Source organism: Pipistrellus hanaki, assembly GCF_964339955.1.
Source record: "Pipistrellus hanaki genome assembly, chromosome: 16".
NCBI classification, from domain to species: Eukaryota; Metazoa; Chordata; class Mammalia; order Chiroptera; family Vespertilionidae; genus Pipistrellus; species Pipistrellus hanaki.
In genome coordinates, this window is record NC_140518.1 from 16,323,039 (window position 1) to 16,340,523 (window position 17,485).

A 17,485-nucleotide genomic window follows, 5' to 3' on the forward strand; every position below is an offset into this window, starting at 1 on the left:
GATCCACCATGCTGAAACTGCTGATGTACTAAACTTCAACATGCTGAATGTTAGAACAAGCAGAAAATATATTTTCTATGAACAATTTTACTACTATAAAGAATGAGGCTAAAATTTCTAACTTTTCATTTCACTATACCTATACAGAGTTCCTACACTGACCTAGAATTCCTACACATAGGTTAATAAAGGGCTCCTCCAATATAATAAATAGCTACTATTCAATAATTTTAAGAATGCAACCCATTGCATCATTGAGGGAGTCAGCCAATCAGTTATTTCACTAAAATTGATGATCTATTTATAACGGTGAGCTGGTAGGGTATTTTGCATATGAATAAAAATTTTAATAATTTGTAAAGTAATCTTATTTTTCTCATGACAAAGTATAAAAGGAGCCATCCTTGATTATATCTCTGACAGCTAGAAAACAAAATTAAATTACTTTTGGCAAAGAAACAAAACAGAATTTGTTCCTCTACACATTCAACTCTTTCCTGGATGTCTTGACAGCTACAGCAATATATAGATTCAATCTTACCTGTGGCAGAAGAAATTTGTAAAACAGATTTTAATAGAAAAATTGTATTTCTCCTCTATGCATAGTATGCAAATACATAAAATCAGACCTGCTTTTGAGACTTTGACCATTATTTTTAATTAAGCACTTTGTTTGTTATGATAGCAAAAAATGAACACTACAGGAAAACAAATGTAGGAATAGGACTTGGGGAATTGTAAAAAAAAAAATAATTTGAATTTAAATTTGCTTTATAAAAAAAAAAAAAGACTCAAATATTCATACTAAAGAGAACTGAACTTCAAATTAACAAACATGAAAATGTTGTTAGATATTGTAGTGCGATTATAATTTCCCTTCAAAAATACCAGTATGTTTCACTATTAGTGCAGAAATATTTAAAGTACTTAAAGTATAATACATGGCACAATTTCATTGGGTATTTTAGAAAACAGTATTAAACTTCAACATAAAATTCAAAGTTACTCTGAATATGATGACGTAGAGGACACTTACCTGCATGTGGTCACCAGCCAATACAATCCGAGTGCTTTTAGTTGCTAATGCTAGAGGCATAATGGTTTCACACTCCATGGCCTGGGCAGCTTCATCTAACAGAATGTGCGTAAAAAACCCTACAATGTACACAGTAAACACAGTAAAGCATATTAAAACAGCAATAGAGGCCAGAGCAGTTTTTGTGGGGGTTTTTCATTTCTGCTAAAGAAAAAGTTTAATGTGCTAATTTAAGAGTTGTGAATCCTCAATTTAGAAAATCATCTATTTAAATTAGTATTTAAAAACCAGAGGTTAAAAGGTATAACTATCTTACTCAGTAATAGACACATAAATGGCATCTGGTGCTAAAGCCCCCAATACTAATAGCTGAATCACTATACTTAAAGATATTTAAAACACCAGATAGCAGCTCTTCACCAAAAAGAGGGGCTGGCAGCTAAACACTAAGGGCCCTAGTCCTTTCACTATGTATTCGGTGGAACATCAAAAATAAATAGAAGAATTTGAAGTAAGTTGAAGTAAGTAACTTCAACCTAGATATGCATATCAGACATTAAAATAAAGAAAATCACACTCAAAGTCTAACATAAAGAAGAGTTATAATTTAATTTTAAAATCTTAAGATTATCTATTAGCTTATTCACTAATTTGATTAGATTTAGTGTATGTAGAGGCAAAAGTAGGTTTGTGGTTGTAAATATGCAAAGCAATTTATTCTTGTATTATTAATTATTGTATTATTTTCTATACAAACAACTATAAGTCTACTTTTGCCCCATTCTGTATATACACACTATATATATATATGTTTTTTAATCTAAGACCCTACAATGAAAATATCATGCCGGGGGGGGGGGGGGGGGGGGGGCGCGGACTAATAACAAGTGTCAAAAAGTATATTATCACAAGTCCCCCAGATGCAAACACCTACAGTAGGAGGCATCCTCCGTCTTGGTTGCTACTGCCACTCACACTGGGGCACAGAAATCTGTGTGCAGAAAGGAGGAAGAGTCTCTTTTGCTCTAAAAGGGGGGAAAGAGGCAAAAACCTCCTTGCTGTCCCAATGTTGAGAAGGAAAAAGCTGTCCCCTACTGCCAACTCAATGAGGTCGGAGGGGCCCCTCTTCTTACTAACATAGTAAAGAACACAAAGTAGCTTCTCAACAGAATGATGACATAAACTCTGAGTTATCAGCCACTGTGAGTTGGCCCAAGAACCTAGCCTCTACTTCCATCCCTATTTGTATAAATGTCAACAAATTCCAAACAATCTGTTCATACAGCAGTAACTCTCAAAATCATCCATTTAAACAAACAGCTAAGGCTGACAATACAAATACTAATAACCCACAGTGGCCCAAGCAAGATATGGACACATGCATTTTTCTCCCTGTTGAGAGAATTGTGCTTCTTGTTCCACAAGACTAATTAAGGATGGTGATTATATAAACACAGAATTAAATTGGAGGGAAACACTGAGACTAGTGAAAAATACCTACTGTTTTCATTAAACAATATTATAATTAAATAGAGCTAGGTTTGAATCAGGAACTAAATCATTAAATTATTATACCTATTGCTTAAGCTAATAAAGGAACTTGAATTAAACTAATTTAGCCTGAGCCTTCGTTTTCTTATCTGTAAAATAACACTCCTCAGGGTTAATATGAGAATTAAACACCCAGAACAAAGCATAGTTGATGTCTACTAAGTATTCTTCTATTCTCTCGCTCCTCAAAGCCATTCTTTACTCCTTCACACAAAACTAGACTGTTTAGGAGGTTTGGGTATTTAATCTGTATGGCAAATATGCAGAGTTATAACCATAAAGTAATGAGACTGATTGTTAAATAAACATACCAAAATTTACATTTCAAATAAGTGTTGTTCCATTCAAAGAAGTCAGTTGGGAGGAAATATAACTCATTCCAATGATGCAGTCACTGTTCAAAACATTTTTGAAACTCTGCTTTTGTAACTGCCCTCACCAGCCAGCTATGAGCTGCATGCACAAGGAAATAAGTCTCATTACTGAGAGGCACGTCTTTTTCACTTTTTTTTTTTTTTTTTACTGCTAATGGTATTGCTCAGTTTGATCACCTGCCTACCTTATTTACCAGTCTCAGAAAGACTTACATTTCTCAGAAACATTCTGAAGCTTTTCTAAAATTAAATCTACCTTCAAAAAAAGAAAGTTGGCCACCATTCATTTTTGAGATAAAAAGAGGTTTATCAAAGGCCTCCAGGTTTCTATACCCTGGGCCAGAAATACCAGATGAACAGAATAGTCTCTACCTGCCAGGATGTTCAAAAGAATTTGTCACTGGCTCTGAAAGCAATTTCAAAAGGAGAGAACAAAAAAATGTTGAGCCACGCCAACAATTATAATATGGCAGCAATAAATGAATATTCTTCCAAAGCAACTTATATAAAGTGATACCATTTTTTGATGGTTAAGTTCTGCCATATTTATCAGAATTTCTTGTCACCTTATATCTGTACTTTGTATAACATCAGTTTAATTTTATATAGCTCCTGTCCTATAACAATCTCAATAGTATGTAAAAAAACAAATCATGATCATTGTTGTGTCTACACTAAACAAAAGTATTTTAAAGCAAAAACTTGAGAAACTGTAAAAAACACCAATATTGTCCAAATTTGAATTTTTCACATAATCAATAGTAAATAAATACCATCTGATCAATTAGAGAATTAATAGAATAGCCATCATTAAAATGTCTAAACTAGGGGTTGACAATTTTCTTTTTTTTTTTGTAAAAAAAAAACAAACAATATATATTTTAGGTTTTCTTGGCCAGACAACCTGTTTTGCAACTATTTAACTAAGCTGCTGTAGCACAAAAGCATCTATAGGTAATAAATAGGTAAATAATTAGGCATGGCTATGCTCCATCCAATAAAATTTTATTTACAACAATAGACAACAGGCCAGTTTGCCAACCCCTGGGCTAGACTGAATGCAGAACCTAGGCATTCAGAAACCCTCTATCTGTGTCTTGAGTCAGCATACCAGGTTCAAGGTCCAACTGACAGAGGTACTGGGAAGTATTCAACGTAACAACAACCACTCGGTGCTTAAGAACATCTTCTTTCTGTGGCATCTGAAAGGTGGAATGTGCGCTTGAGATCAAACAGTACTGATGCACAACTGGGTGAACAGTCTTCACCCAGCGATTTCTGAAATATACCCTATAAAAGAAGATAGTATTTCTTATTTGTATTTATTAAGTTCTTATCAGTATTTGGTTATCAAAATAATGACATTATTTAAGCCTACAATATCTGGAAATTAGCAAATAAATTTGATAACCATTAACACTCTACTGGATTAGAATTTCATGTACAACTGTGACTTCCCCCTACCAAAAAAGATTCAAACAGAAAGAATATGCACTACTATAAAATAAACATCTAATAATTTTCGTATTCAGATTTATCTTACAAACAGAAAGACATGAAAACAATTTCATAAGCATCAAATTTAAGTTCAAAGCATTGCCCATTTGGGAATTACTTTTTTCCTAGAAAATTCTTATAAAAAATACTTAACTTACAACAGAATTACATACATACAACAGAAATTAAAAAGTTAACTGTATTTCACTTTAGAATATATTTTTATAGCTATATTTAAATCAACCCCTAATGCTCTAGAAATTTAAAAATCAAAATAAATTTTGGACAATCAGAAAATCTTTAAAAATAGTATCTCTTCCATTAATTGCAAAAGAAAAATATTAGTAGGCTGCATGCAATAGGTTACTAAGATGGTACAAAAACAACCTTTCTATCTACCCACCCACTCACCCTCCTTGAAACACTGTCTTCCCTCAGCTTCTATGACTCAACCCTCCGCTGCTTTCTTTCTCCCTCTCCAAGGTCAGCATCCTCAAGTCTTAGTCTTGGTTCTCTCCTCTTCTCAAGCTCTGTTCTCTCCCCCTAACAATCTCATCCAGATCCTTGGCTTCAATAACCTAATGACTCACACATTTTTCTCTCTCCAACCAAGACCTCACCTCTGAGCTCCAGGATGTATGTCTAACTCTTTATTCAATACTAGAGACTCAGTGCATGAATTCATGCACCTAGGCCTGGCCTGTGGGATTGGCCAAAAGCAGCTCTCCGACATCCCCTGAGGGGTCCCAGATTGCAAGAGGGCACAAGCCAGGCTGAGGGACCCCACCGGTGCATAATCAGAACTGGGGAGGGACGTGGGAAATTGGCCAGCCAGAGAGATACCATGGGATGGTTCCAAGGTGAAACCTGCCCACCTCACTCAGTCCCAATCACCAGACCCCAGCAGCAAGCTAACCTACCAGTGTCTACCCCCTGGTGATCAGTGCACATCATAACGAGTGGTTGAGCAACCTTAGCATATCATTAGCATATTACACTTTGATTGGATGAACAGATGACCAGACACTTATCCTATTAGGCTTTTATTATATAGGATTTGTCTCCTCTAAGATATTCACAGGCAGCTCAAATATAAAATGCACAAAAACTAATCTCATGATCTTCTAAAATGGATTGTAACCCTCCATGAAATACTTAAAACTGGCTGTCCTCTTTTAAGCAAAGCAAAAAAAAAAAAAGGTATTTAACAAATGTCCCTAAAAAACCAATATCATTTCTTAAAGATGCAAAAATTTTAAACATGTTTTAAGTGTTAGTTTGAAAAATGTTAATCAGATCAGCAAAGCAGAATTTACTTTAAAATGTATAAAAAATCTCATTTTACCAGCTTCCTAAAAAAAATCACTTGTAAATTATGATTACATTAATTTAAAGTATATGTATGTAAACATATAAATTACTAGAAATTAAACTCTAAACTCTAAACTCTAAAATGTTAGTAGTATTTATCTACAGCTGATGAAATTATATCTTTTATTTTCCTCTTTGTTCTTTTCAATATTTTTCATTTTTCTTAAACATTTCATGTAAAATCGAAGTGATTTTTCAAATTATTCATTAAATCTAACTCCAAGCACTGCTTCTTTTTCAAAGAAAATACAGAAATTGAAGTTTAAATCTCTCTACTACTCTACTAACTTTTTGGTCATCACCTTAGAAAACTACCTCATGTTGAAGCTAGTAAGAATACAAAGTTTGATCATTAGATTTATCTTGCCTTAAAAATACAATATTCTAGTGCTGGCTTCAAAAAGATTTAAATATTTTCTTGGTACTTTCATTTTGTGCAACATTTAAGGGAGACTCTGTCTATAAGATTATTTAAAACACATTCAAGGATATTTTCCAAAATTGGAGAATTGATAGTTGCAAGTGACACTTTCAGGCTCATAGTATAAAATGTACTAAGTAATTTACTTATCTCTAGAAACAAACCATTCACACATCCCACATAAAGTATTTGATACCTATATTAAATAGGCAGTTTCCTATAATAAAACTTCAGTGAATTAAAATTTTATTTTTAATTCACTGAAGTTTTATTCATATATTAGATTCATATTAATAACTTCCCCCAAAAAGTTATCACTTTAAGATACTACAGAATCAAAAAAAGACCTGATCCCAGAAGAAAATCTGCTTCTTTAAAAATATATATGACAAATAGCTTCTATTTGCCCAAAAGCAGTAAATGCACACTTTCCCCGTAATCTCCATCCACTAAGTGATAACTATGCCAGTGCCAGATACCGATCTTCAGAACCATACATAGAACAGAATTGTGTTTTCCTCTCTACCCCACTTTACAATCTAATTCTAAGGAAGTAAGAAGTAAAAACTGAAACTAAATGTAATCTAAAATGGTTTCTACAACCTCCAGCCCCAATATTTTAACAGTGACTCCTGGCAACTACCGTAATAGAATTTTATGCATTTTAACTGTAAGGATGCATATTTAAACATATTACTGCATTAACTATTTAATGTTCATGAGTATTTTCACACTTTATCACATTTACCAAGCCTGCTCTAAACTATACTGTGAAAAAAGCAAACGCCTCATCAGTCCTACTCCATAGAGACAACACATCTTCAAGGTCATATGCAGACGCTTTATGCATTTTTGTTTTCTTTCCCCTGCATTCTGGGACAATTCAGATAAAGCTCATCTCCCCAGAGTGCTCAGCCATTCGAATTTTCTCTATCCCATCTCCCATACCTCTCAAGTTATTGTCCATTAAGAAAATTATAAATAAAACTGAGTAATTGATGGTGCTAATAAATCCTAACATTTCAACGCATTAATTCTCATATGAAATACATTCATGAGAGAAAAACTATTGTAAAAATGTAGGGCCACATTAAAAAAAAAAAAATACCTGGAGAATTCAAGTCTTTTCTTATTTTATTCCATTAGTAAAATGAAGTAACATAAAATTTGTATGATATTTAAGTGTACTTAAATATTTTTCCATCTTGACTGAACTACTCCTGAGATTTGTGGGGAGGTGACAATTTTCTGCTTAGATGGCAAATTTCTGAATTGGGGCCATTACAACTACATGTGTACCCTAATGAAACATAACTTATTGTACATATTTAGATGCACTATATTTTAAATCATAACCACCAAAAGAGAATAATTTTACAAGGGAAAGCTAAGCATAATGATAGTCAAATGATGGATTTTAATGTTTATCAACAACAGTTCAACTGCCCCACATGTCAAATGATCTAAGCTAGGCTGACCAACATGTGAGAAGTTTTTACTCATTATTTCCAAGCCAAGTAGACCACGATAACTGAGATTGCTATGGTTCCCACATAACACAAAGATAAACACACATGCACACTCTACCAACAACAAAGCAAACAAGCATCTCCATTAAATAAGTGCACTCATAGCAAAAATGCTACTAGCCATCCAATTTTCTCTTATGAGCTAAAAAAGATTAGAATCTGAAGCAAACTAGCTATTGACAAATTTAGCCACTGGCAAATGCCACATTTTCATTTATAGTGATTATAAACATGTGATGTTTTCTTATTAAACACAACTGAATTATATTGAAAATAATAATTTCTGCTCTAATTTCCAAGGGTGAAAAGAAAGTATGATATAAATTGTTGTGTTCACAGGCCATGCCACTTTTTTCTCATTTGTTCTTTTTAATGTAACTATAAAATCATTCAAATGGTTTGTGTTATGAATAGTAAAGAAATAGCAAAATCTCATTTTTTCCATGCCTAGGCTCAACAAATAAAAAGTTAGTGAATTATGATTCAAAAGTGTGGTTAGAAATTAATTTTTAAACAATAATTGTAGTCAAACAACACAGGACATGATATATTAGTTTATAAAATGGCAAACTAAACATTAATTCGTATAACAATGAAAGCAAATGGTATAATAAACCATCTAATGATTCTTTATTGTTTTCTGAAGAAAAGGATTTTGTTTCCCCACAATCCTATATTTAAGTACTTTCATCTCCATATACACTGGAAGGACCTTTCTATATGAACCTAAAATTTTCTTGGACACTGTCTTGTAAATGACAAAAGTTGTAAATACCAGTTAATTACAATTTGTTGCAGAAATCACTTCAGTATTTCATGCTTCTCTAATATGTAGCTTTTATGAATTACCTGCATGATCACAGTCAAAATCTTATTTCCATAAAGTACTATCATGCATGACTACTCTGCCATACAAAATATGCTAGAATTTTAATTACATTTTATTGTAAATCATATTTATGATACTTCATCATAGTAGCTTTTAGAGGTATACATCAAAATCAGCTCAGACTATAACAACAATTTTACATACCAAACTTAAAAAAGGATGTCTTTTTCTTAAGGTTTAAAATGTGAACAGTCAAATATTTTTCAATTTTTCTTTAATTTTAAATGGTTTCTTCAAAAGGCATTACCTCCAAATGCCAATGCAGAGTTAAAGATTTTGGTATTCTCAAAGTTACTAAAACCTTTACAGACACCTTTTCTTAAGAATAATAAAGTGTGATACAGATACATAATAAGCCTTAAAAAATACCTGAGAGGTCTTGCCTGGGGATTGCCTGCTTCTACATAGGGATGTAAATAATCCTTTATGTAGAGATCAGCAGCACTATTAGAATGGGTGCAAATGAGAATCCTGCTGAAATAAATGGTGCAAATAAAAAGAATGATAAAACACAAAACTATTCAAGCAGTATAATACCAAAACAAAATAAAAATTAAAAAAAAGCAGTGGCCATCTTAACATTATACATTTCCCTCAACCTACTCAGTAACCTTTATCATATTATTGAATAATGCTCTTAAGCAAATTGTATTACTCTTTATGCTATCACAGAGATAAGTCCCCTAAAATTACAAGATCTAACATATAAAATTACTTTTTAAAAATCCAATTCTTTGGTTCTAACATAATCAAATTCTTTAGCAGACTTGGGGTTTTGCTGGTTATTTTAAAGCTATCATTCTCTATGTTGTCAATTTTTAAAATAATATGTTTTAAGAGAATTCAAATTTTAGTGTTTTGGGATTTGAGTGTAGGTCTTTTTCTCTTTTGTATTTTTTAAAACGTTTACAAACTGGAAGAAAATGTTCTTGCTAGCCCTCACTTTAAATTCCGAACAAGGACAAAGGCTGTGCCCTAGAAATGAGATCGGAGCACACCCCTCACCATCTCACCTCGTCTCCTGTTGCTGGAGTATGTGCTTTACAGCCTGAGCTAGCGTGAAGGTTTTGCCTGTCCCATAGGGTCCAATGATAAGAACAGGAGGCAGCTGTATTGAAAGTGGGGTTGTAATGGCTAGAACAGCTTCTTTCTGTTTTGCATTTAGTCGAGGATCCAACTGTTCATCCCATTGTCTAGAAAATAAAATTTTAAGTTACTTTAAATAAGGACATCTTACTAATAAACAGAACACAACATACAAGTATCCTGAATTTCACTGAACCATTAAAAATACGGAAATAAAAAAAATACTGAAATGACATAGCATCTATAAAAATCAATGCTTATGCTAAAATTATTTCTTAGAAAATTACCCAATTTTACTGTTGATCAAAAGTCACTTTAGTTATGTTGTCCTATTCCAAGTGCAAAAAAATAAGTAACCTAAAGACATCACACACTATTAGTCTAGTTTCTGCAAAGTTTGTATAGTAATGACAATGTCTTTAGAATATAGATACCCTCTGTGACATAAAAGCATCAAATAACCTTTTTTTCTGGTAATAATGAAGTAGTAGTTTCTTTGCATAGCAAATAAAATGCAAAAGAGAAACTAACTGATTTCCAAATTCCAAGCCAAAGATCTCTTAGTAATATTTAAAATAAGGAGAAAAGAAAAAACCTGTATGTTCCTAGTTAAGAGATATCAAACTTTTATGAAGTTCTTAATTCATAAAACAGCAGTTTTTTTAAAGGCTGAACAACATAAAATGTTCTCTAGTATTTTCATGCGCACAAGTATTATACATATGTCTTATTTTTCAGGATAGAGAACACCTGTCATGGCAGCACAAATGGCTGCTGTAATGAGATCCAGCTTCCTAGTGTCCCTTCTATGACTTGGCTAAGTTTTGAAGATTTAAATGGACAGCAGATGCTGAGAGGGATCAAACCAAGTGGAGAACCAACAGCATTCTTTCCCATAACTAAAATTAAAATACTAAATATCGCAACAAGTATGGTAAAAATGATAGGGATGTGAACCAAAATAGGAAGGGTGTGTAAAGAGACCTAGAAGATGTGCAAAGTGCCTACAATATAAGCCTGAAATGGGAGGACATGGTGTAGTGAAAATTCCCTCTGTGAATCTGTACTCTACTTAAATCAGAGCTAGTTATTTATGGGAAATCTTCTTAACACCGTTTTTTAAAAATTATTGTAATAGATCATTTCAAACAAACAAAATTCTCCTAAAAATGTAAAATTTTAGAAAATAAACATTGGCCATTTAAGCATTCCATTACTTTTCTGAAATTTAAACCTTTCTAGATTAAAAAAAAAAGACTCTGACCACTGGCACTCAATTTCCTATAAGCCAGTCACTAAAGCTCAAGCATTTTACTCCACAGAGTTAAGCATTAACCAACTTATTTCCTCATAATTCTGCCAGTCCCCGGCAATGTTTCATCTTCTAAAAGGAGAAGTGGCAAATACTGTGGAATGACTATCCCCACACCATCCATAGCAGCCTTTCTGCCTTTCCTCTATTGAAGCTAGATAGCTAACTACTTCATTTCCCAGCCTCCTCTGCAGGAGACGCAACGCTGGTCAATGAGATGTAGGAGGAAGTTCTTCAGAAGAGCTTCTGCACCCAATAAAACAAAAACAACAACAAAAACAAAAACAAAAACAAAGCCTCACTAGAAGCAAGCCATTTCTGCTACTTCGCCTTCCTCCTTCACCTGGCGGAAATGAGCTCGTGGCAAATAAAACTGCAGCAGCCATCTCGTATTCGTGAAGCAACAGGCGTCAAGAAGAAAACCAGTATGTTGTGTAAAGGAGAACCGTGGTCCTTGGTGGCACTCCGGCTCCTGCACTAACTCTGGACCACCTACCTCTGGGCCTCTTTCTCTACACGTTGATGCCACAGTTAGGGCAATACCTGAGTTACTGTGATTCTGTGATACCTGACCCCATGGTTCCTTTGTCTTTACATGGAGATAGCATACTTGCATCAGATGGTTATTTTAAAGATCAAATGAGATAACGCATACAACCTGTTTAGAAAAATAATTGAGCAATAAGTGCTCAAGCAATGCTTGCTTCCATTATAGTATTTTCTAAGGCTTTCAAAAAAATGAGATATAAGTTGACCAGCACACTTCAAAAAACAAAGTTTTAAAATCAACCTCTAATCTTTCAAATTTAGGGATTTTAATTATCTTATTAATGAAGAGATATTAGGCTATGAGATTAAATGACAGATTTATGAGTATAATTCTAAAGTTTTATTTATAGAGCCTAATATCTCTTCATTAATAAGACTGTGGAGAAAATAGAACTCATTTAGATACTGAGGAAAAGTAAACAGATGATGGACTTCAAATGTTGCATTCTTTTACTCTCATTTTTCAACTAATAAAATGGCTTCTGAAGAATACAGAGAAACTTTTTTTTTTAAATATGTTTTTATTGATTTTAGAGAGGAAGGGAGAGGGAGAGATAGAAACATCAATGATAGATGAGAGAGAATCATTGATTGGCTGCTACCTGCACACACCCCCACTGGGAATTGAGCCCACAACCCGGGCATATGCCCTTGACTGGAATCGAACCTGGGATCCTTCAGTCCTCAGACTGACTCTCTATCCCTTGAGCCAAACCAGCTAGGGCGAGAGAAACTTTCTTACAAAGGTATGCCTGAGTTATCTGGCACAGACATTTAATTTAACATTAGCATAACATCCTTTAATGAGATATCTCCTTTTTGTACCTGTTGGGACTCCAAGGTATGGTTGGAGTCATAGTGATGTCTGGAAATAAAACCCCATTGTCCTTGATCCTGTCTAGTGCATAATGCATTTCACAGAGGGGTAATCGATTTAACTGAAACTGAAGTTCAACCTGAAACATAAGATTAAAAATAATTTTTTAAGCATGAAAGTAAACATCAACACTTGCAGCTCACTAGAATATTTTGTGAAAATAATCTTTTAAGGGAACCAATTTTAGAGATTCTTTTAAAGTACAATTATATTCTAACTAGAAGCCTGATGCAAGAAATTCATGCATGGATAGAGTTCCTAGGCCTGGCCAGCAATCAGGGCTGATCTGCAGGGCAACCAGCAGGGCGATCAGCCAGGGGTAGGGGTGGTGGGGGAGTGCTGACATTGGCCTTGACAGGCCTGGGTCATGTGGGCTGGGGGCAGCTCCTGTGTTAAGTGTCTTCCCCTTGGTGGTCAGTGCACATCATAACAACCAGTCGTTTCACCAGTTGTTTCGCCATTTGGTTGATTTGCATATTAGGCTTTTATTTTATAGGATATTATATCCTACCACATAAAAGAGTAACGTGCAAATTAACCATCACTCCGCTCAAACCATGCCCACCAGCCAATCAGAGCGAGTATGTAAATTAACCCCAGCCAAGATGGCTGCAGCCACAGAGAGCAGTTGAGAGAGGCTTGAGAGAAGCCAAGCTTTCCACACACTCTGGTAATATTCATTATCTTATGGTTAAGAAGAAAAAAACATTAGCTTTCCATAAATATGACACCTGAATACACAGTTCAATAAAGAATCCAAAGATAGAGAAAACAGGAGCAGATACATCTTCAGATGAGAACTGTCCCAGGGTGTAACTTGGTTTCTATCTGTTCTTCCAGCGCTGATTTTAAACTCTAATCAGAAAACTTTACCTTGTATAAATCTGGAACATTTCAGATATTACTTAGATTAAAGAAAATTGCTTTTCTCTGAGAGTTACCAGAGGTTCAATTCTCCACCCATTAGTATATCACTTTGGGTTATGGCAGAAGAAGGAAAACCAAACCAGAAGAGTATCAGCTGATAAGGAGACTGCTGCCACACTTGAAACATACCTGTGTGTCACAGTCAGGCCGAAGATTAAGTTCTTCACAGCATTCCCTGGATATCCTTAAAAATATATATTCTTTTGTTTTTTCTTCAATAGTAGCTTCATAAACCTTCTCTTTGGTTCCCTGGGTCTGTACTAAATTCTCTTTAGGGACTGGTAATAAATAAACAGCATTGACTTTGGTCATCACAAGCCGTCCAGCCAAAGTATCTTCAGAAAGTGTTTCAGTAAGCTTAAAGCGACCAAAAAGCTGTCCATTCTGAGCATACTTTGCACCTCCAGAAACTCCAGTGAGCATGAAGCTTGCCAGAATCTGCAACTGCACTTTAAGATTGAACCTAAATCAGAAGTGGAAAACGAGTTTGAATATTCTACATTAAAAACTTTAAAACTAGAAGAGTAATACAAAATAAATCAAATATAAACATACAAAAAATTAAAACTCTACTGGGTTACAAACTACATACTGTCTGACTTTTATCCAAGCTGGAAACAAAGAAAACTTTTCTTTTTAATAAATTAACTCTCATTCAGTAACCAGACACGTATTAAGTCATGTTGAATACATACAACTTTTAAAGTATGAATATTTAAAATGAAGCTAAGTATGATTTTTTAATAAAATGAAATATTACATAAAAGTGTTTGACCACACCAATAAAAGTGTTTGACCACACCATTGGGACATATAAGGCTTTACCATCACCTAGAACCAGAAGGAAAGGCACTGCATGAAAACTCAATGGACTTTCATTAAACTGATGTTCTCCAAGTGGATTTTACCAAAAAATTCTAACATAAATTTCTCTTTCAATGAATAACAGTTCTCTGTTAATATCATCCAAACTAAATTCCCATTCATGGCTACATCAAGGCAAAGTTCAACCTTTCTAAAGACCCTTATTATAAACTGCCAAACAGCCCTCCAGAAATACACCAGCGTTGTTTGCCACCAGTGCTCATTTTGTATTGCAGATATTTTTAGGCTTCTCTTCAAGTGGCTTGAAGCTATTCCAAGATGCTCTTGTAGTAAATTCTCATCTACTTAATTTCTTGATCAGAATCTGACCTCCATAAAATTGTAGGGTTCATTTAGATAAATTTCTACTTAAAACCAATAATCCATAAGCTTACTGATGTTTAGTTATAAGTTTTAAAGTAATGTATATGAAATAATTTGTAAACTTTAATAAAATATTAAACAAACATAAATTAATTTATAATATTTTCTAAATTTCTGGTATGGTATTCCAAAATGATCTCTTAAGATTCCTATCATCAACCCAGTGGGGCTCTGTGGTTGAGCATCAACCCATGAACCCGCAGGTCACGGTTCGATTCCCGGCCAGAGCACATGCCCGGGCTGCAGGCTCGTTCCCCAGTGGGCGGGGCGGGGGGCGTGCAGGAGGAAGCTGATCTCATCATTGGTGTTCCTTTCTCTCTCTCTCCCCCTCTTCGTTCCTCTCTAAAATCAATAAAAAACATTTAAAAAAACAAAAAGATTCCTGTAAGCTTGAAAGCTCTGTCTCATCCCAATATTTATGACTTATCATAGTGTTCCTTTCTCAAGGAAAAAGAAACTACAATAATATAAATAAAATACATGCATATTAATAATGTGAATAATGCATATGATACAAGGCACTGTCCTTGCTATTTGATAACTGACCATTTCATTAGAACTGTCTATAGAAACAAATGTCCTTTAAGGTACCATCAACAGGCCACAATTGAAAGTCTTAGAGTAATGAAAACTATACATATTCTAATTTTGTAAATATTACATGTATTTAATTTGAATGAAATACTTTTCAAAAGTTAGATCATATTTAATCCATAAAGTAACACAAAGTATATTTTAAGTTTTCACTTTTCCTTTTCTGAATATATCCCTCAGTGAGTATTCAATATCTATTAATATTAATGATAAGGTATTGATAAGACACCTTGGGACCCATGTAATTTTATTAAACAGTCACACCAATAAATTCCACTAAAATGGGGGGAGGGGATTAAGGCAGCTTGGTTAAGGTATATTTGAAGGGAAAACTACTTATAAAAATGTGTTTGTGCCTCATAATTGTGGTTCAATTTTTAAAGTTTGTTCCATTTTATTAAAAAGCAGAATGCTACTCCAAATACAACTATTTCATTAACATCTTCCTTCACTCAAACTTTCATTTCTCAGATTATCTTTTCTATAATGATTCAAATAAGTTTTTCATTTATTATATAGCACTTAGTCTTGGGATATGGATAAAATGTAAAATATGTTAAAGCATTTATAAACTGCTATAAAGGTACTTTATTATTATCAAGTAGTTTTCTTGAAGATTTAAATCATTTCATTCTTAAAATTCCTTTTCAAAATATGTAGTCTCTTTCAGTGTTTGTACATTTACTAAACAAACATTCACTGAGTCCTTGCCCTGGCTACCATGCACAGAAACCTCCTAAAGAGCTGGGACCACATGTTCAGACTCCCAGCACCTGGCAGAGTCTTGTGGAAATGAACTATGTACAAAACACTAGGGCTACCAGGATGGGCAAGACACAGTTCTTGCCTCAAGAAACTCATATACAGCTACTAAATAACAGCCACTGAATAACAACCATTTCCCTATCTATCTTCACATACTGTAGAAATACCTCCATTTTCAAAATGAAAAATAACATCCAAAGGGTAAATAACCAAAAACAAGGGTTTCTAATGTAACTTACTTGCTTACTTCTTTATACTGAGCTATCTCCTCAATATAAAGAAGGTCATGCAACCGTGACTGATAGTTGGTCTTGGTCAATGACTTGTCTAAAACAGACTGGGTAAACAGCTGGTCAGCAGAGAGAGGAATTTGGTATCTGATAAGAAGGCTCTTCTCCAAATCAGTAGTTTCATTAGGTTCAAACTCTACAATAGTCTTAGAAGAAGAATCCCAACGCTTAGCTGTGGTTACTAGCTGTTGTTTTGCATGCATCAGGTACTCAAGATCTAAATGGAAACAAAACATACATTTATAAGAGAGCACAACATTAAAATTACCAAATAATGCCCTGTACTTTTAGTAAGAGAATTTTATATGCTAAAGCTCCAATTCTTAAAAACAGAACAATAAAAACCCATTTGACAGAGTATTTTCCCCACATCAGAAATATTTTTTGTCTATCTTAACAAAATAATATAGTAGGAATCCATATAGAAAACATCTTTTTTAACACAAGACTAGGTCATTTAGAAAGTGTTATTAACAACTTAAAAATACAGATTCACATTTAGAATTTAATTCTCCAGTCAAGAGAAATCTGATCTAGGAAGAAGATATGATAAATTCCTCATAAGACAAAAATCTATCAGGTGATAATCACTTTTCTCCTCCTCCAACCAATACCTGTCCCATTATAGAAAGAGAAGATCAGAACACTGTGAAAGGTTAAATCTCTTCTTGTGTGGTAAAACAGAGTGAAACTCTGAAAGTCAGCTTACAACAAACAAAACCCTTTTAGAAAACATTCATGGAAAACACCAATAATTCCACATTAAAATGAAATATGATATACCATTCAAGTGCCATTTTTTTTTTTTTTTAAATCCAGCTTGGCCTCAGTTATATTATACTGTAAGTAGGGCACAATATTGAAATGAATGACTGTTCAACCTTGCTGAATACCAGCACAGGGTGAATTATGTTGTAATAGATCCTGAGCCCTGGGTAGCCTCAGTCTGTCTGCAGAGCAAGCGCGTTACTTTTCTGTTGGATGGAACATACATACACCTGTCAATGTGAAGCTTAACCAAAAGAAAGGTTCCTTAACTGACTTATCAGGCAGAGATTCCGTTTTCATCTAACGTAACTGGAAAGATGATTTTACAACTCAAGTTAAAGTTTTAGGGGGAAAATAACAAAAAAATTAAACAGAGATTAGAGTTAGCCTCCGAAGTACAA

The 17,485-nt window shown here is 34.0% G+C and overlaps 1 protein-coding gene across 8 annotated transcripts in view; it reads right to left on the reverse strand.

Annotated features, from left to right (window-relative positions):
• Window positions 1-17,485, reverse strand: part of HELZ (helicase with zinc finger) — a 110,126-nt gene that overhangs the window by 48,072 nt on the left and 44,569 nt on the right. For 4 of the 8 annotated variants that reach the window (XM_084864140.1, XM_084864136.1, XM_084864139.1 and 1 more), the window contains 7 exons: window positions 16,266-16,533; window positions 13,549-13,882; window positions 12,441-12,571; window positions 9,682-9,861; window positions 9,038-9,139; window positions 4,073-4,251; window positions 1,037-1,155 (listed from right to left, as the gene is read on the reverse strand). In XM_084864140.1, the coding sequence (XP_084720266.1) occupies window positions 1,037-1,155; window positions 4,073-4,251; window positions 9,038-9,139; window positions 9,682-9,861; window positions 12,441-12,571; window positions 13,549-13,882; window positions 16,266-16,533 (1,313 nt within the window). Of the gene's footprint in view, window positions 1-1,036; window positions 1,156-4,072; window positions 4,252-9,037; window positions 9,143-9,681; window positions 9,862-12,440; window positions 12,572-13,548; window positions 13,883-16,265; window positions 16,534-17,485 lie in introns of all 8 variants that reach the window. The other 4 variants (XM_084864138.1, XM_084864134.1, XM_084864137.1 and 1 more) reach the window with 1 other exon arrangement.